Source organism: Syngnathus acus, chromosome 1 (assembly GCF_901709675.1).
Source record: "Syngnathus acus chromosome 1, fSynAcu1.2, whole genome shotgun sequence".
Lineage (NCBI taxonomy): Eukaryota > Metazoa > Chordata > Actinopteri > Syngnathiformes > Syngnathidae > Syngnathus > Syngnathus acus.
Genome location: NC_051087.1, coordinates 10,425,117 through 10,445,982, shown reverse-complemented (window position 1 = coordinate 10,445,982; position 20,866 = coordinate 10,425,117). Strand labels below are relative to the sequence as shown.

The following is a 20,866-nucleotide window of genomic DNA, read 5'->3' as shown; positions in this document are numbered from 1 at the left end:
AGAAAGAGAAGGGAGGGGCAGGAGGGGACATGGGAATACGGTTTGTTAGTTAGTTAACTAGATTGTACGCATGGGCAATTCTTTGTCTTAGTGCCGATGACCTAAAGATAGCCATGGACGTATGGCTAATGGGGTCAGCATTAAAGAGTGGGCATCAGGATTATTCCTGCTGCACATTCCGGGAAAAACATAAAGTGCAACTATGACTTATTGTGAAAATATGCTGATATTCTGGACAGTGGCTGTACAGCAATTTAATCATTTTGTTTTCTCTTGGAAGTGAGTGGTCAAAAGTCTCCATCTCAGAGGGTAAGGAAGATCCAATAAGGTTTAATACAAAACATGCTTTAAAGTCCCTTCCAAATCTTATTATTCCCCTACGGCTGTATGTTGAAACAGGCTTACAGCTTCGTTAAGAAGGGGCTATCTATTGGAACGAGTCCAGCTTCTCTGACCTTGATGTTTGTTTTCCTTGTACCCACAGACATAAACACGGCTCGCGCATTCAGACACAGCAAGCAAGGAAGTTATCCTCTCCCATGTCTAATTTCTCGTGCGTTGATAAATACTGCATAATTCTTTAGGATTTGGGTTAGCATAAATATAAAGTCCTACAAGCAATTAAATATATTTGAGCGTTTTTTTCCCCCCTTGATTGTCCTTTTATATCCCACTTAAACTGGTTGTCTCTGTCTTTCATAAAACCAAAGCTAGCCTCTTTTTCTTTTATCCAGTTCTATTATCAAGAAAGAAAGCAGACTCTTCTATGACATCATTTCGCCCCATAGTTCAAAGTGCCATGATAACAGTTCACTCGTTAATACCTTTATTGAGGCAAGCCCTTTTCTGCCAATAAGCAGTCTGGCAGCAAGTGTTCTTCATGCTGGACATGCCCTGTTCTCCCCAGGCTCTGGCACTGCTCTGGTCTGCCAAGTTGCAGGGCCAGATTGCCTGTAATAAGCCTGCCATTTCCCTCTCATCATCTGTCAGCACTTTGGATTCAACGGCATGGTCCAAAGAAGGCGACCGTTCTCCAATTAAAAAGGTTAATTTGTCCTCGCATGTACCCCCCCCCCCCCCCCCCCCCACCACCACCACCACCAACGCTTTGCAGTGTCTTCATTTAGCACTCATTTGAAGCCCTGCACTCTGCTTTATTGAAAAGGGGTTCTTGATTTAGTCAATTTAGCGTGTCCAAAGATAGAATCCGGTTGCAGTTATTGCAACTTTTGGTACTGTAAACTGTAAATCCATGGCAGCAAACAAATGACATCACAATTTAGTTACCATATGTTTTTGGTACAATACCGCCACAATCTTTAGCATGTGCCATTTGCTACAAGAAAGATTTATTATTTAAATGACCAAAAGGCAATTCTCCCTTTGGTTACATTGCAATGCAGGATTTTAGGTCGGGTAGTCCATTTTAAGCTAAAAAGAAAAATGTTTCATAGTTAGAGGTTGATGGAAAAGGGCCCTGTGAATTTCTTGCTCATCTCCCTTTTTCGTTGAGCTACTGAAGTGGCATCACAAGGCAAAATATCCCCATCTCCTTCTTCATCCACCCTGCCCCCCCCATCACCCCCACACACATATACGCACACATTTTATCTGAATAAAATGTATGTGGGCTCTTTGTGAAGCTAAAGCCCAGGAAGGAAGCTTCCCCTAATCGCTGCCTGTGCTGCTGCCTTCCGTCTGTTGCCACTGCTGACATAACTCCCACTCTGTGTCAGGCTAGCGAAGCCAGCAAAATTGTATTCATATTTATTTGAAGGTATCTCAGCCTTTACTTGAAGGATATTGAGAGGGCAGTTGCTTGTGAAGGTGAATCCAGGGATATTTTTTGGGGGGGAACCTTTTTATTGTTGTTAATGCTTTCGAGTCCTTTTGTTTGTTAGTTTAATTTTTTTTTAAAAGTCAATATTTCTAGAGGGGTCGAGCATCATCCAAGGAAGAAGCTCAGGGACAAAATGCTTAAATCTTAATAACTAACCTGTAAAGCGGGGGAACTCTAATGGGTGTACTATTTGGTTCTCATCCAAGTTAGGATTTTTCAGCCTTGGCATGTGGTTGCTCTCCACTAAGTGCCATTTTAATTATAGTTCTTACAATTCGCATTCAATCATAATTCAGGTATAAGTGATTATATGATTAAGGGAAAACTGCATTTTTTTTTATTGATGGAACGTCTTGATGCAACAGAGCCAAAACATAATGCAACCCTTTTCTATGGTCCAAAATGTGAAGTCGAACCATTTTGATGTGGCACATCTTCTCCGCAAAGCATTTTTCTGTTCAGTGTGATATCGGAATTGCTTCAATAATCACAATGAATAGTATTGATGAAAGATATCTAGTCACAAACCCAACTTGTCCGGGTATAATTTAATATAGTTCAGTTTGAGGGAGGTGAAGCGAGGACAAATTAAATTGGTGTGAGGTTTGTAGTTTCTTGTCTGCATTGTATGGAAAAATATTACAATCAGGCTTCGGACATAAAATGTTTTCACATTAATAAATCAACAGTAGCAGATGCGTCATCGTCTGGTGTGCTCTATCTACAATGGCATACTAAATGAAAATGGGGGTCAGTCTTGGTTGTTTTGGTGATTAACATAATCTAATGACTTGGAAAGATGAACAGGAGGTGGAGATAAAGGGGGAGAAAAGGAGGCAAGAAGTGAGACGTTGTCTATTAAGGCCTTGCCCGTGGACAGGGTGAAAGGGCCAGTTTCCCATGCACGAGCTGCCTCTCTGGTTACACAAAATGTCTGCCCGCACGGCCACGCCGAGGGATATTAGCGTTATTTTTGCCTTAGTTATCTGAGAGCATTGTGCTTTTAGGCACCCTTGTTTGAGTGGCTGGCAGACACTTGAGTTTCTGCACAGATTAAAGGACATTTTAGCAGCTTTTTCTTGGGGCCAGGCCATAAAAGCACACAAAGGGAGCAGCTGCCACTAATGTAATCTACAATAGGTTGCTGCAATGTAAAGCTGTCCAGTACTCTTTTGTTTTGCGCTTTTTTTTTTTTTTTACGTCATTCTTGACACCCTCCAACACTCATTTCTCTACAAATTAGAATTTTTTCCAATGCTGAAAAGGTGATGAAAACAATAATAAATGTCATATGTTCGAAGGGCAAACATGTAGTTGAATGTTTTTCAACATATATCGCTGCAGCAGTGTCAAAGATCCAAAGGATAACTGATGCCGCAGCTTTAAAATGTTTCTGTGTGCCTTCACAGTGTCACCTAGACATGTATAGAAGGAGCAGATAGAATCTTGTGACCTTGCCCTGCTCAGTACATTTCTCGGAACGCAACTTAAACTGTCCACTGGAGTGGACGTATCGGTGACCCTTGTGCCAGTCAAGGGTTGTCAACTTCTTTCAGAATGCATCTCCAGAACCTGAGTTCACGTTGCAAGCTCAAAGCTGTCAAATCTGTCATTGGAAAATGGTGAGGGGGGGGGAAAGGGGGAGGGATATATAAAGATGAGCAATATTGATTTGGTCCTACTTTATAAACTAGTTCTTTTTATCTGAAAATCAACAAAAAGAATACAGTAGCACCTTCAGTCCGTTCAATGACGTTGGCTGGTTGTCATTGACCGATGATATTTAAATAATTTGCCAGAGTCTGTGCAGGCAGCATTTGAAATACATTTTTATTTATTAATTTGCGTAAACGTGTAAACCGATGTTTAACAGTCTTTGATGGTTATGTTATAAAAAGCAAAACTCTTTACACTTTTTCTACATTTTACTGACAAATGAGGACAAATAATAAACACAGGTTGAATGATACACCTCACACAAAGTTTAAGCCTTAAATCAACCACAATGTATACTGCAAAGAAAACGATTCTAATTCTCCTGTAACTGTTAATGTGGAACATTCTATATTTTTACTTCGAATAACAGACGACTAGTCCAAATGTGGCTCTTTATCATTCTTTATTTTCACTCATCACTCTTGTCAAATATAATCTGATCAGTCCTCCACATGATCACCTCCAAGAGTGTGAGTCCACTTCACAGGAACTTCCAGTCTAAGTTTGTTCTTTTCTTCCATCATTGTACTGTCAGAGCAAAACTTAAAATAAGTCTAAGTGGAAAACCACACACACACACACACGCACACACACACACGATTAATCCTTTTGTGTTGGCTGAAATCAGCTTGACTGTGCTTTTTGTCAGCTTCTTTATTGAAGATAAGAAAAGCTGCAACAGACATCAGGTCCTAGACAACTCAACTCAGGTCTAGCGAGTTGCACTGGCGATCCATGTGATATGATAAAGGTTCAAACTTCAAACAATTTCTTTGGGGGCCATATTATTCACCAAAAAGCTGGTCCACTATACCAGATTGTATTTTATTTAAGGCATTTCTACTACCGTAAAACAACACGGTTCTGTTCATGTCTTTCATTGGCCAGCAACAATATTATAATTGGTTGCAGTTTCAAGCACACGAGCCTTTACATTGAGAACCAGACATTTCCGACTGTAAATTAACTTTTATAGCACATCAGAGAAGCACGGCATAAACATCTGGCCCATAAATCTCAGGTGCTGTTGAAGCAGAATGTAGCTTGAGTTGAGACACTAGCCTCATACCCATCCCCTTATTAGCCATTCATCCAAATTCCTACACACACCTATTAATTTAAGAATACGGTTCGTTAGGTGTAACATGCATCTATTTGACAGCCTTGAAAAAACGTGTCTGCTTCATCCGACTCCCTTAGTGTGTAGGCATTAGAAATAGTGCTGAGTGCAAATACATATACGTCATACTTACACATTGGCTGCATTTACTGTATATATGCGTCTGTGACGTGTCACTGCTTGTTGAGGAATGTTGAGTTCATTGACCCTCTCTGTACAGAAACGATGGATTCTAGTGGGACGAGCAAGCCAGAGAGCCAGCTCGCAAGCCAATCCATCTGCACATGCGTGTGTCCTCACTTGCAGCTGGCTGTGAATAAATCCTTCTGTCACCATAAGCACACAAGCCTTCTGCGCATATCCTATTCACCGTTTCTAAGGTCGAAAGAATTGTCTCCGACACGTCTTAAGGATAGGGAACAAATATGTGGTGCAGATGATCCCATGATTGGGAATGTCTCTACCTGTTGCAAACTGGTCCTCTAATAATTTTGTATTTTTACTTATTTTTCCTCCCTTATGGTTCCGTGGTGCGGCACATATGTATGCATGCAGCATACATACTCCCACGCCAACACCACATATGTTAGCTTAAACCTGATGACCCAATAGAAATAGCATTTGCCCCCCTTGTATTGCCCCCCACCCCGAGCCACAAATACACACTCATACACAGACACACACTTTGCCACTCCCTTCTCTCCTCCCGTCTCCCTCCTCTTCCCCCCTGGGCTAGGTTGCTATACCTCCTTATAAACATAGCGATCTATAGGAGGCCAAGACCAAGACAGGTTCTTGGCATGAATGCAAAGGTAGTACTCCAGCCTGGTTTGAGATCTTAAAGTCCATAGCCCTGTTAAAAGCCTGATTTATGCTCTACAGCTGGGTACAAAGGAACTTACAGCTTGGATAACTAATTAATATCATGCTTGCTGCTGCTTAGACTTCTATGCGTGTTCCTGACATATCTCTAGGTAGGATAAGCGGAAGCGTCCACATGCTGTATTTTTAACAGCGTGTCAATGGTGCGGATGCACGTCGAGTGTAACTAAATAAGCACAGGTAGTCTTGTCATTCGGCACCACAGACAGAATGGTAGCCTTCTTTTAAAAATGCTTTTAAGGACGGCCAGTGAGGTAATTACGAAGTATAGGCGCTGTTGTCCACCATTTTACATGCTTCCTGTGGATTGCCATAGTGGCTAATCATGCCACATGTCTTCAATTAGAGGCAAGGAATCTGGCACAGCGAGCTTCGAAGATGAAGAATTGTGTGGAGTGTGCCCTGCCACTGCCAAACATATGGTCCATCCATCTTATGGATAGTTATTGATGGTAAACATTGCTTGTAGTTAATCGCTGGCTAACTGAAGAATATTGCCTCTTACACCGAGTAATGCAAATGCAGATTATTCTGTTAATGGACATTTGTCTTAAAGAATGTTAAAGGCATGATATCAAGCCTACTGAATTTCTCAACAACAAATCTGTGAACTCCAAAGGAACCTTTCGATACGTGACCACCACCTCATTCTGCCAATGTCCCTTCCTGTGTTCAACAGAATGTCTTTAAGGAGCTGAACAGGAGGCCATTTTGCAATTTTAATCAGGATTTGAAATGTAACTGGGTTAGGAAGTGGCACAACAATGCTTTCTCCTCAATTAATTAATAATAAGAGGGGACTGGTTGAGTGCTGGATGGAAGTTGGTTGAGGGCATTTAGGTCTCTTTGCGTCACTGTTACGGGTTTGTTAAATGTCATTTCTGATGCAGCTAATGTGTCACCTATCGTCCAGTCTTGGGCAGTCCATTTACATTCGCTCTTGCAACAGGAATCCATTTGGGAGCTATGTCTGACCCTGAGTTGCCGTTCCATCGTAACGGTTAAATACAAGGCCACCTTGCCTTGTCTTTAACCACTCAACTTCCGTGTGCACAGTCATACACACCAGACAGGACGCGTGTTAAAGCCTCAGTCGCCACAGCTTTGGGCCACGGGACACGGGTACACACTAGTCCTCTTGTTTTAAACTTCCATGTACTACCACAATGCCTTAAGGCTGGCCCGCATAATGAGCTGCAATGGTTGGCCCAAGCTCACATGCCCTGGCCAGTCACCCTGCGGTGGTACGACAGGGTGAAAAATAACCACATGTTAAAACAGCTCTTGTTGACTTGAATTGGAATGATAGCCCATGTATGCCTTGAAGAACTTCTGGGTCCACGTTGACCATGTTCAGGAAGAAACATATGTAGTTGATGTTACTGTTAACTATACATTGCTGAATTTTCTCTTCCTTGCATAGGTGATATTTAGAAGCAATCTGAGTAATTTTGTATTTTTATTGTGTATTATTACTGGTAACTGTATGGAAAGCTTTATTTTGAGAGCCAATAAAACTTATCTAACAACAACAGCACGAGGAAATCTGAGGAGTGCTGTGACACCTCAACTGACACGTGCCCCCCGGCCCCCAGCTAATGGGTTTTTCAAAAAGCAAGTCATTGCTCCAATGATTTATTTATTTCTTTTTTGCTTTGACATTCGAGAAAAAAAACGTGAAAATAAGTGCTGGAGGGAAGCGGCTAACTTCCAAAAAAGGGGCCAAATGTTTGCTCCAAGCAGTCTTGTTTGCTACCACCAGTTGAAGTGCACAGTTCCACGAAACATCAAACAAAAAAGAATTACATGTGTATTTAAAACAGCCACATTAACTTTGCCTTACTTTGGCTTTGCCTTACATGTTATAGGCAGGAGCAAAAATAGCCACGGAATGAATTAATTATGACCAATTGAAGACAAGTTTAATTCTATGTGTAAGGGCCAGAATGAATGAATATATGTGTATGTATACTATGTATGGTCAAATAATTTTTGCATTGGCTCTTAACCTAACCACCTTGCCTGAACCATTGTCATTGTTTTCAGAATTCACAACTGAAGAACTTGACCATTTTGGCCTTGTTGATACAACATGCTCGCTTGAGCTCGTCATAGTCTCTTAGAATGGGGTGCTTTTATTACTCTGTCTATCTTCCCACATGTCAGTGAAGACAGAAGAGAGCTAAAGCCGGGAGGTCAGATCCAGAGCCCTCGATACTCCCGTGAAGCTGAATCGCGTACCGGCAAATGGTATGCAGGCTCATAACGTGTGCTACTCATACAATAGCCAGAGACGAAACAGTTTTGACAGTGTCGAATGCCCTGCCCCGGGGGCCTTATCATCCTCTGCTGCTTGCTTTCCTCCCTCTTCTGTTTCCACCCCCCTGATGCTATCTGTCTAGAGATTTATGCAGAAATGTGCAGCTCGCCGACCTCCTGGTCCCCCTCCATCCTTTCTGCGGGGACGCCAGCCTGTCATAAGCTGCGCTATGCAGAGATAGCGAATCTTCTGCTGTTGGCCTCATGTCTTATACGGAGACTATCTTGGCTTTGTTCTCCGAACTTGGATCTCGCTTGTAAGAAAAAGGCAGCATTCTATAATCTGAATGCTGCTTTAAAAAGAAAAAAAAAAATCATGTGTGACTTTCTTTCTAAGGTTTGTGTTAGTGTATTTTAATGGGCTTTGCTTCGGTTAATATGCACTATTTCAAATACATCTTTATCTGACGAAACGTTTCACATATTCCCTCTGATGTTCTCCGACACCGCTTGCCCATCTGGGATGTTACCCGAGTCCAAAAATACTCTTGCTTGATTAAGTCTACGATGTACCTGCTTACACTGACAATTGGCAGTTTCTTTGAGTCTTTTTTATTTAATGCCTACTCCAGTGAGGGTTGTCTCATCTGACAGCGGTTTGATCCTGTGAAGCGCATCCCGACTCAATAAATAATCTCTGCAGATGCTCGCATAAGTGACGGTCCATTTAATTAGACGAGTTAAGCTTTGAGGCCCAGAGGCCTTTTTTAGTGTACCATTAGAGCAACGATGAGAAACAACAACGTCCAGCCTCCCACTGTTGTTGGTAAGCAGAGAACAAATAATGAGGCACGGCTGGCTCAGATTATTACAAGGTCTATCGGACCGAGTGGCACCCGAACGCAATGCTTCCCAGCTGAGCTCAGGTTGAATGGATGGATAGACGGAAAAGGGTTTAGCGATGGATGGCTGAAGGAATGAATATGTGAGGGGATGGTCAGTTCAAACATGGTTCAATGGCCTAAAAAGATTAGACAGTAAGCAGTCAGTGGTACTTGTTTTAAATTTATTGTGGCGTGTGTGTCAAAAGTACACATTTTCTTATTTAATCACCTTAAATTTACACTTTGCTTGCACCTTTGGATATGTGATAGATTGAAAACATCACTTAGTTCTGGGGTGTCAAACTCATTTTTATCGGAGTCATTGTTTCCTTCGGAGGGCCATTATGACTGTCAGTGTCTTCTATATACAGTGTAGGCTACGAAATTAACTGATGAATAACTAGTTTTGGAATCAGAGACGAGTGAAAACCGATCAAATATTTTAAAAAGATGAATGGTAGTAAATATGAAAGAAAAGACAATTTGTAATTTTAGTATTGACAGATGAAATTGATGCACAATTTGTCTGCGCAGGCTACATTAAATGATGTGGCGGGCCATATCTGCTCCCCGGGCCTTGTGTTTGACACCTATGGCAGTTGGTAAAGTTGTCAAAATACTTGAGAATTCTCCACCGGTGTGTACAAAAGTACATACAAAAGAGAAAGAGAAGGGGACAGGTGAAAGACTGTGGTAATCGATTGGATAAAAACCCGCAGCTAGCAAATTACATGGACTATATGGCTTATCCTGGTCCTGTGCCCTTCATAACCACCATGCAGGTGTATCTGCATTGCTTCTCGTGCTCGTCCATAGCAGTAGGACTTTTTCATTTCCTCTAATTTGCCATCTTGGTTCTCCCTCTTTCTACTGTTATATGTGTGGCGTATGTAGTGGTTTGCGGTCGGTTTCTGTCTAGTGTGTGTGTGACTCTTAACATCCAGTATTACAGGCCACTTCAGACTCGGAAAAGGCTTGGATTCAGGCCTGCGGTCGGCTGGCTGGCTTTCTATTTAGTAAACAGCATTCCCTGTAACCGGCTTTGTCTTAGAAACAAGTGTTGGTCAAACAAACCTTTTGTCTGCAGCCATTGGCTCAGCACGCCGCACCGACTTTGGCCCGTGACAAAGAAGTGAGTGTGCAAGCGTGTGTGTGTGTGTGTGTAGTTGTAGGACAGAGAAATACAGGCTCAGTCTGTTGGAGGGGAAAGATAAGTAACAAGGCCACTCTGCAGAGCTCTTAGATGTTTTCGTCCTCAAATGAATCCTCGATAGAAAAAAAGTAAAGACAGAGCTTTTCTCACATCCATGAATAAATGTAGTTGATTTGTCAACAACCTTCCACTTTGTTTGGCTAAGTCATGTGAAAGTCATGTCAATTAAAAAAAAATCACTGAAAAAAGTTTTAATAGCATCCTCCTCCTCTTTGTCTACATACCCCCGTGTTGGTTCACCCTTCACCTCTGTCCAATCCCTGCCTGTGAATACACTAATGACATAAACGGAGTAGTAATCACATTAACAAGCATAAGAGCTGAGGTGCTCTTAAGAGGCACTGTATTGACAGCCCTCAGTCTTCCCAAGGCACAAACTCCAACACCTATAAACACTTTTGAATATTGGCAAAGACCTGCTATTAGCATAATCACTTTAGAGGTGTGCAAGTGCTCCCAAGCTCAGGCGACTAATAACTTGGAAATGGCGATGACATGTGATGTCCCCATCATCTCCTCTGCTGGTGCCTTCCTTCTCCATTTGGAAGACCTGCATGATAATCCTGTTAGCTCTTTCCTCCATTAGCTAAATGACCAATATCACTGAGAGCTATGTGGCCTTACCAGGACAAGCAGACCCCACTGCAAGGTGTGCTGAAGGACTAAACAAGACGTGGAGGTCAAAGCAAGTCCAAACTTTTTGGGACTTGGCTATCAAGTTAGACGACTTGGAAGAAATAAACTAACCTTGTGTACTTTTTCGATTGGTTACACCTTATTATTTGTTGTGTGGATTGTTTGTATGCATCCGTGTTTTAGGGTACAATAAGAGGACATTGTGACAATTTATTGTTTTATTGTGTTTTTTGTTTTTTTAAATATTACGTCATCAAAATGATCCTGATTCACACAGAGCTGGAAAATACTTTACATTTTTTTAATTTGCATGCCAGTCCACTACCAACTGCTTATCCTCCTCCTTGTTTTTGCTGCAAAAGCAAAACCACACTGAAGCAGCACAGACACACCTTAATGTGATGTGCTCACTCATGCCGTTTTCGAAAAATATCGATAAATTAAAGTCTCCGGAATGGCCCAGTGGGAGAAGCACACGACATTTGTGACTGTGCCAACGCCGTTCCTCGGACGATGGTGGCTATTATTGGCAACTCAACGACACAGGTGTCAAACCTTCACAGTTTGCACTCTTGTAGTGTTTAAAATAAAATGGAGTACAGAAATAAATCTGTGGCATTGCTTTTGTGTTAGACTAAAACTTGTGGTTGGGTGACCCATCTTCAATGTTGTTAGAAATGTACACGCTCAACAGTTTCAGTGCTGTGAATGTGATATAAGCAGCCACAAGTGACCCCATCTGTTTATAAGATGCAATTATTTTCTGCGTTGCACATTTTGGAAAGCATTATGGATCATATTCTCTGCCAATTACCAGGACACGCACATTTTGTAGACTTCTTTGTGCAATGTAATACAATTCTAACTTTGCAGGACTTGACTTGATTCCCTCTTCTTTGACTGTTCTATATCTGTCCTCCGCCCCGTAGCTTTCTTCATACTGTTTCCTCTGTCTTCCATATCCACCATCTTTCTCTATCCCCTTTTAACTTTGGCTTCTTTGCCATTACAAGACCCCTTTCTCAGCCCCTGCCATGAAATGGTAGCTACAGGGTTGTCAGTGTGGCTTCTCCTTTCGGCTGATCCGATTTCAAAGGGACTAAGAGATCCAGCATTAGGCCAAGCTCTTCTAACTCACCACATACTGGAAGGGGAGAGCCAGACAGAGAGAACGAGTACTTCTTTATTCCATTAGAGGACAGATGTGTTTATAAGATCATTCTTGCCTCACACATCTCGCTACTTTCCTATGGTATAAAAAGCCCTTCGAGACCATCAAACGGCATGTCAGAATAATGTTTCTCCTTTTTAAAAACTGTCCTTCCGTCTTTTTGAGGACAGCTATTATAGGGGAAAAAGTGGGCTTATTAAGATATCCGCTGTCATGCAGCTGGGCCTGCTTTGGTTTCGATTTTTTTTTCATGGCCATCAGTGTGTCCACTGCCTTGCGAGACTAACAATTATTTTGTTGCTTGTGGCATGAACACTGACTAATTCCAGGGATGGTTTTGTGATTGCACAAGACATGCAGCGTTTGTCACACAGGAAAATGTATTCACTAGCGACATGGAAGTTGTGTCCTTCAGAAACGTGTCATTAGGAATGTCCCCTTCACGCCACACTTCTCTCCTTGCTCTGATCCGCCTTCCTTGCTTTCCTTCTTTTACTTCCCAAATCCTGCAGTGCTTTGTCAATTGCAAAGTGTCTCAGAGGAGCCACCTCCCAAGTCTCCCGCCCCTCCGTGCTCCCTGCAATATGTCTTTTGTCGTTTGCAATAACAAAAAAAAAAATCTGTTTTCCTCCTCATGCATATACGCCATCTGTTCACACACAGGGTGAAGATACGTATATATACAGGCTGCTAATCAAATCAAAGTGAACAGTAGACGTTAGGTTATTGCAGCCATAAACCCTAAAACTCCACACTGTCTCGGGAAACGTATCTATGGCCAAAGTCAATGTTATGAGAAAATTTTATTTTTGCTGGTGACAGAGGGAGAGAAATCATGTATGGACAAATAGCTGAAAATTCCATCGTGGGTCAAAGCGCCTTGCAGGTGGCAACAATTAACTGTAATTTTTTCAGATTGTAATGATCCATAATTTACCCGTATACCCCCTTCCAACTCCTTTCAGAAGAAAAAGGTTTGCATGGCGCTTTGATTGGGTGCACATTTTATGCCATGTTCTGGTCTTTAAGTGAGATTGTTCGGAGGGGGCCACGACGGTTATGGACACACGAGATAGAAAGGAAGCATACAAAACACCATGCGGTTCCCATTATTACTCATCCACAACATGCTTCTTTTCTCTCAGCGGCAGTCTCCTCTTACTGCCCCATCTTCACCTCTTTGTCTCGCTGCCACGGAGGGTTTAAAACATGCAAGCCTGTCCACCATCTTAGGGATTGCTCATACGCACAATCATACACTCGGGCAATCTTAAGTATGCCTCGTACCGCTCCTTGGCCACCAGCGTGCAACAATCATTTTGTTTTTTATTTTGCAAATGATTTCAGTCGCTAGTCCCCCAGTGAAAAAAAAAATATATATATAGGCAAGCCCAGAGATGAAAGACGGTGCACATTTGCAAGTGGCGGAATCTTTTTATTTAGCATATCTCTCACTTCTGCTTTCCCCACCTTCTCCTATTCGATTCACCTGAGAGGATTTAAATAAATCCATACAGCATAAGATATAAAAGCAATGCATGAAATGCATTTTGAAAAGTGCATCCCTAGTAACAATTTTCCATTTTGCTTATTGGGAGGATCTGCTGCTATATTTTAATAACATATGGCCTTGTACTCATATTCACGTTAATATTCAACATTCAATAGCATTGTGTGCACTTAACTCAGTTAAAAAAAAAAGCCGAGAGGTGGGTGAGTGTGCTTTGCAAAGATTGGGAGTCCATTGTCAGGTTAACCTTAAGTCTGTGTACAAGGACTCATTGCAGAAAATATTGTATTTGTATTTGCAGCTTTAGAATTCTTGCTTGTCTATTATTCTATTGTATGGTAGAGTATTCCCCACATTGTAGTTTGCCTCTCAGCAATTTTATAAAATGTATACCATTTCAAATGTTTATAGAATCATTCATTTTCATCCTACAATTAACTCGTGTCAAAGTAGGCTCAAAAGGTTCTTGGGTCTAATAGAAAAGGTATATTTAGTTATAAAATAAAATAAGTATTACTAATTCTCGAATTATATGTCAAACAATGTTAAATATGCTACTAACTGCATTTCCATTACAAATCGCATAATGCTTCATATATCAATTCATTTTCCCCTGAATCCAGCGTCTTTATCTTGTCCAAATATCGTCGTATTGGTTTATTCTCAGACTTCTGTTTTTTGTTGCCTCGCTGACCGCCAGTATCGTATTGTCTCATGCAAAGTTCACTTGGTATTCAGTATGTTATTGAACAAAGTGTGTGCTTCTAGACCATCTCCCCATGTAAAATGCTTTGTGATAACTTCTGTTGTGTCTATTATTGCGCTACATAAATGATATTAAATTGATTTTTATACTCATAATGTATTGCATTTTGAACGTTTGGTTTGGGCAACTCATTAACGTCTTTAAGAACAATAGATGAATTTCTAGATGTATAGTGCTTAAAATAATATTCATAATAATTTTAACATTTATTATAATTTAAATTAGTTATTATTTCACCTCAAAGTCGCTGATGGTGTAGGGGTACACACGGCTGACTTGTGTGCTGGGAGTGTGGGATCGATTAGTTGTCAGTTGTTGCTGCTCTGACTGAGTTTAACAATTGATGTAACAGCATAAAATAGACATTTGTAAGATACGTAGCTCTTCTGTAATCATCCAATATCTAATGTGCATGCTTCAAAGCATCCCTATTTTTACATTCTCAATAAAAATGTTCTATTTATTTTGGCAGATAAAGATGAGCCCAGCAGTTATACGTGCACCACATGCAAGCAACCCTTCACCAGTGCCTGGTTCCTTCTCCAGCATGCTCAGAACACCCACGGTTTCCGCATCTATCTGGAGAGTGAGCCAGGCAGTCCCCTCACCCCTCGTGTAGCTGCTGCTCCAGGGATGGGGGGTGACTGTGCCACGTCGCAACCTCCCCTTCACGCCGTGCACCTGGCTGAAGGTAGTCCTTACAGCCTTCTGCGAATGCCAGGTTCTGGGTCCGGACGAGATTCAGTATCTACTCCTCGAGAGGGCCGTTATCCCCGGACCCCACCCCTGTTCAGCCCGCCTCCACGTCACCACCTCAGTCCTGATGACCTGGCCCTGGCAACCCACCATCCCAGCGCCTTTGACAGGGTGATGAGACTCAATTCAATACCACTTGAACCTCCCCCAAACATGGACTTCTCCAGAAGGCTCCGTGAACTAGCTGGAAATGCCACGGGAGCCTCACCTCCTCTCTCCCCGAATCGGCCCAACCCTATGCAACGCATTCTTCAACCGTTCCAGCCAGGTTCAAAGCCTCCATTTTCTGCAACCCCACCTCTTTCCACCTCTCAGTCACCTTCTGGTTCGAGGTCTACCCCCAATGCCACATCCAACACAGTTCAACCAGGCACGCCATTAAAGGCAAAGTCTTGTGAGTTCTGTGGGAAGACTTTCAAGTTCCAGAGTAACCTTATTGTGCACAGACGTAGCCACACAGGGGAAAAGCCATTCAAGTGTCATCTGTGTAACCACGCATGCACCCAGGCAAGTAAGCTAAAACGACACATGAAGACACACTGTCAGAATAAGTCCTTGGTGCTTAATACCAAGTCAGAAGATGGCCTTTCAACAGCCAGTTCGCCTGAGCCTGGTACCAGCGAGCTGATGGGCAGTGCCACTGATGCTCTCAAGTCAGTGGTAGCCAGGTTTAAGAGTGAAAACAATGGTCTGATGGCTGAAAATGGAGAAGAGGAGGAGGAGGAGGAAGAGGAGGAAGAGGAGGAAGAACAGGAAGAAGAAGAGGAGGAGGAGGAGGAGGAGGAAGAAGAGGGTGAAGAGGAGGAGATGGAAGGTAAGCCTGTGGTTCGAGACATCAAAGAGGACAGGAATGACTATCGCTTCAGCCTGAGGTTAGAAGGGGCCCGCCATCACCAGAACAGTGTGGCCCTGCACCCTCGGCGTCGGAGCTCCTCGCAGGAGCCTCCTGATGATGACTCAGCGATGGAGTCAGACCGGGCCGATGACGTGACCACGACAACAATGAATGGTCTGGGACCCTTATCCACTGACGGCCTATCCAGGAAGTTGTTGGGTGGAGGCATTAGCCCAGGCTCCCTTAGTCCTCTGTCCAAACGTATCAAGGTGGAAAAGGATCTAGACCCCCCTACACCCACTATCGCAAACTCAGAAAATGTGTATTCCCAGTGGCTAGCAGGCTATGCTGCCTCGCGACAACTCAAGGACCCCTTCATCAACTTCACTGGTGGAGATTCCAGACAATCGCCCTTTGCCTCCTCATCGGAGCACTCGTCCGAGAACGGCAGCTTACGCTTCTCGACGCCGCCGGGTGAGCTCGATGGAGAACGGGCCGCTTCGGGACGCAGCGGGACGGGCAGCGGGGCCAGCACACCCCACGGCGGCAGCGGGAACGGCAGGCCGAGCTCCAAGGACGGCCGCCGGAGCGACACCTGTGAGTTTTGCGGGAAAGTTTTCAAGAACTGCAGCAACTTGACTGTGCACCGACGCAGTCACACTGGAGAGCGACCCTACAAGTGTGAGCTGTGCAGCTACGCCTGCGCCCAGAGCTCCAAGCTCACACGCCACATGAAAACCCATGGACAAATGGGGAAAGACGTTTACAAATGTGAAATATGCCACATGCCTTTCACTGTCTACAGTACTCTAGAGAAACACATGAAGAAGTGGCACAGTGACCGTCCTTTAGCTAACAACATCAAGACTGAGTAGGCAAAGAACGGCATGCTTTCTCTCTCAGCTCCTTTGGCTAAATTTCAACCCTGGATATGTAGCCAACAGATGAACGGAATGGACTACAGGGTCAGACAACAGTACACAGTACAGCCCTGTTATCGTTCCCAACCACTGGGGCAATACCCGTGTATGAAACAAAACGTTTTGAGCCTTTCTATTGTGCAATAATTTACACATTTTATATATTTTTTTTCTAACTGGACAGCATGCTTGGTGTATTCATGGCTACTCTAAAACTATCAGTGACTGGTGGGTTTGGTTGTACTCGTGTTGCTGTTGATCCTTTTGATTTAGCCAACATTTTGGAACCCTTGCTGCGGAAAGTACATACTCTTTAACATATCATGTACAGTTTGGTTTCCAAGCATAGTGGAACAGTGTCATATTATTCAGACTTCAAACAAAAAAAGCAGGGTCATGTTTAAAACTGATTTTTGTTAACGATTTTCCATGCAAAATAGACGTAAAATACCTATATGTACATAAATATATATACAAGGATTGGGCTGCCTATGAAATGCTAGGCACTAGCACCATGACTTATTTCTTTTAACAAACAATGAAAATAATACTATGGTGTAAAATGACAACAAAGAGTGCCTTGGATATCTTACCTTCATTAGTTAATCCTCCTTTTGCTATAAGCTCGGCGTTTCAGATGTAGATGATTACAGGACATTTTGTGCACATATGGAATTAAACAGGTCCTTGCATCAAGCACCTAAACAACCCTGCCGTGTTGTGACTGAGCAGAGCATTAAGAAACCAGTTGAAACAAAATTGAAAAGATCAAAAAAAAAAAAAAAGATTGTGTTTTTTTCTGGCCAATCATTTATCTGCCTGACTGTATATTTTCATTCTTCAGATTGTAATTCTGTTTACTGGCATGTTACATGCTCAAAAAGGTTTGTGGAAGTTTTCGTTTTCTGGTACATATGTATCATACTGAGAGGGTACTCTGTAGAGTTGTTTTAACCAACGTGAAGCTCTTAATTTTCCAGAGTGGTTATTTTCTTTGAAAATGAAACTTGTTTTTTTTTTTGTGTGGTGTTTAACACAATTGTTTAGTGTCATCTGGGCAGTCTGTGTAGCCATCATTAACTTGAAGACCACAGAATCGGTTGGAGTCTTTTTCACATCAGGCAGGTTTTGATTTTGGTGATAGTGGGGATACTTGGTGTGGTTCGGGGTTACGGGAATGGAATGGGTATAACCAGATGTTTCTACAATTCAAAAGTTCTATGCCCTCTTAATTCTCTTGACAACATTTTTATAAAATCACATTGGTCATACAACTAAAATTTAAATTATACATCCTCCTCCACACACATACACATAGTATTTTTTTCTCTTTTTAGTTAAATGTTGTGACTCATTTTAATTGTAGTATTTCCTCTCACCACCTTGCCATTTTTTAAAAAATGATTATAGCACTTGTCACTCTGCCTACAGTCTGTATCTGTCTCTCTAATCGGAGGTACAGTCGGTTGAGTATAAAATGAGGACCGGATTACATATTCCGGACTATTTACGTGCACTGTTCCGTTTCCCCAGTTTACAGGTGGATGCTCTAGGGAAAAACTTGGCTCTTGTGCTGATCAATGCAGTAACTGTGGTGTCATTTAAAAATAGACTAAAAAGAACTAAGCTAAATTGAAACTAAACAAAGTTGAACATGCTTTGCTAAATATGTCTTGACAGCGGAACCTAACTTTGGTTGAATTGGGTATCGATGCAGAAAATGCTATTGAAATGTCCCATTATATTAACCTTAAAATATACCCTTCAGTACAGTAAAAACTTAAAAAACGTACTTCTTTTTTTTTTTTTTACAAAATAATTTGTATTGCTGATTTTTTTTTTAAGTACATGTAATTTTCTTACGGGAAGAGTTTATTTAAATTGTGTTTTTGATTTGTGTTGTTGATTCTCTTTCTTGTCTTGTTGACATTCAGGACTTGATCACTATGTATTGAATTGTACATTGAACATGGCTTGTATCATTTTTTTGCCTTTACTGTACACACATCTTCAGGTTGAACAAAATATTTCGCGATGGGGGAAATATATGATAAATAAATATATAGAGAGAACTTAAACACATAGGAAGATGCACACTCATGTAAGTTCCTAAGTTCAAAATACATTTATGGTTGACTTTTTTGTATTTAGAATTGCATTTGAAATTAATGTTCACTTAGTGTAGGCACTTATAGTATTTATGTTGGAGCCTGTATTTTTAATGGTTTTGCCTGTACTCTTTAAAAGTTTCAATGTACCATTTTTTTCTGTAGTGAAAAAAAATCCCAACAAGCTGCCACCGTATATTTTCTTAATTTGGCAGGATAATATAGTGTGAATAATTTGTATGCTTGAAAATAATGTTTTTCAAAACTAAAATGTTGTGGTGTTCTTCAAGGGTGAGAGGTCATATGATGACTTTTTCAGGCAGTCCTGCTGGACTTACCACAATGAGGTAAAAACAGGTGGTTGTACATATCCTTTTTTTCTATGTTTTTCTCCTGCCATTTTATATGCAGTAATACAAGCTATTGTTGGGTTTTATTGTTAGCCAACTTTTTACTGTCCTTAAGCATGTACCACCTGATAACATTCCAGCTGTTAATGAAACGTGTTTTTTTTTTATATGCAATCAGTCCATCATAAATCTGAAAAGCAATTTTTTTCTTTTGCTGAATTTTGTTATTTTGAATTCATTTCCTGTTGTATTTTACTTTGCCAAAACAACCACCGTGCTTGATTTACATAGGGTACATGTCATACCATATGCAAGTTATATTGTCAATATGAGAAAATGATGAATGAAAAAGAGGTTTGCTACATGTTGTAATAGCAGATGGTTCTGATCCCAGTCTGTGTTCTGTACTCTTATCTGCTCTCAAGTGAACTTGAAGTTGACATTGGTTGACATTATTTATTATGACTGTACACCCACATTCAGTATATGCTCTGCTGAGAACAGCGTCACCCAAAATGCGTCTGTTTATTCACCACCAGCCCTTCCTTTGTGATGAATTCTGTTGGCTTGGTTTCTCTGTTTGATGACCAAAAGGTCACAGATCAACATTTAAGAGTTCCCGTTCAACATACAATTGTTATTATTTTTCAGTTATGGAAATGCCACTGTTTTCAGCTGTTGCCTGCATTTTTCTCTTCACTCAGCCATTTTGTCTTGGGATAAAATAAAACGTATGACATACATACATTGCTGGTTTTCTCTTGTAGTGTGTGTGTGGCTGTGTGTGTGTATATATTAAGCGGTATTCAGTCGGCCGAATGATAGCAACATCGGGAAAAAGGAACACAGAAAGCTTAAAAAATACCACAGGCTGAAAGAATAACTACAGAGGGTAAAGGCAAAAGTGGTGCCACTAGTGATCCGGGGCACTGTGGGCAGTAAACCCCAAGCTGGCTGGATGGCTCCAGCAGATACCAGGAACAACATCGGACATCTCCACGCAGAAGAGTGCAAATCTGGGAACAGAAGATCCTGCGCAGAACCCTCAAGCTGCCTGGACTCTGGTAGAGGACCTGAGCTTGAAGGAGATCCTGCTCAGGTGGGCGAGGAAATATGTTTTTCTGATATTGTAGAGCCATATATGATTAGATTCAATTCCCAAGGGCCTGATTTGATTGACTTTGTATTTTGATTGAGTTAAGAATTTCCAGTGCCAATTTCACTTTTAAATGGACATTCTCAGAAGAAGCAATGTTGCAAATAGTCAAAAACATCTTGCTCTAACTTGGCGCATCGCTATAAAAACATCAATGGAACCCAATGCAGTTAGTTACATTAATCACGTATGTTTTATTGAAAATGACCTGATCAAAACAATAATTTAAACCAATCCCAACCACAAAAGTGGCAAAAACACACTATTATCATGACATTCACATTCCCGTGACTGTCAAGTTTCATTCATTTTCTGTTCATTGCTGGCTCACATTGTAAATAAACACACCATCAATTGTATACAGAAATTAAATATAACAACACCATTGTGTTCAATGTCTGGAACGGTTTAGAATTAAATAACTTGCCAAAAACACAAAATATGGGACGATAACACATCAAATTCACCACAAACAATGTATTCATGTGTGCAAATCGCTACAGACGTCTATTCCAAGTCCAACCTGTCTGAAACAACTCATAAGAGGATGAAATGTTGATGTTATTGTGGGCCAGGTGAATTTGAACGCTGAGTCAAGAAACAGTGACTACTTTTACATGCAGTCAATAAAGCTTTGTGATTATTGTCCTTTTAAAATGCATGTTGAATATGTGTTTAGGATGATGGGGAATAAACAGTCATGATTTATTATGTTCATTCCAGTCAAAATTCAGCCCAAAATGC

At 41.5% G+C, this 20,866-nt stretch overlaps 1 protein-coding gene across 1 annotated transcript in view; it reads left to right on the top strand.

Annotated features, from left to right (window-relative positions):
• LOC119139465 (B-cell lymphoma/leukemia 11A-like) overlaps positions 1-19,713 on the top strand; it is a 35,403-nt gene extending 15,690 nt beyond the window's left edge. The window contains exon 3 of the mRNA XM_037280202.1: positions 14,470-19,713. Coding sequence (XP_037136097.1) covers positions 14,470-16,463 — 1,994 coding nt within the window. The 3' untranslated portion in view covers positions 16,464-19,713. The remainder of the gene's footprint in view (positions 1-14,469) is intronic.
• Positions 19,714-20,866: the final 1,153 nt, after the last annotated feature.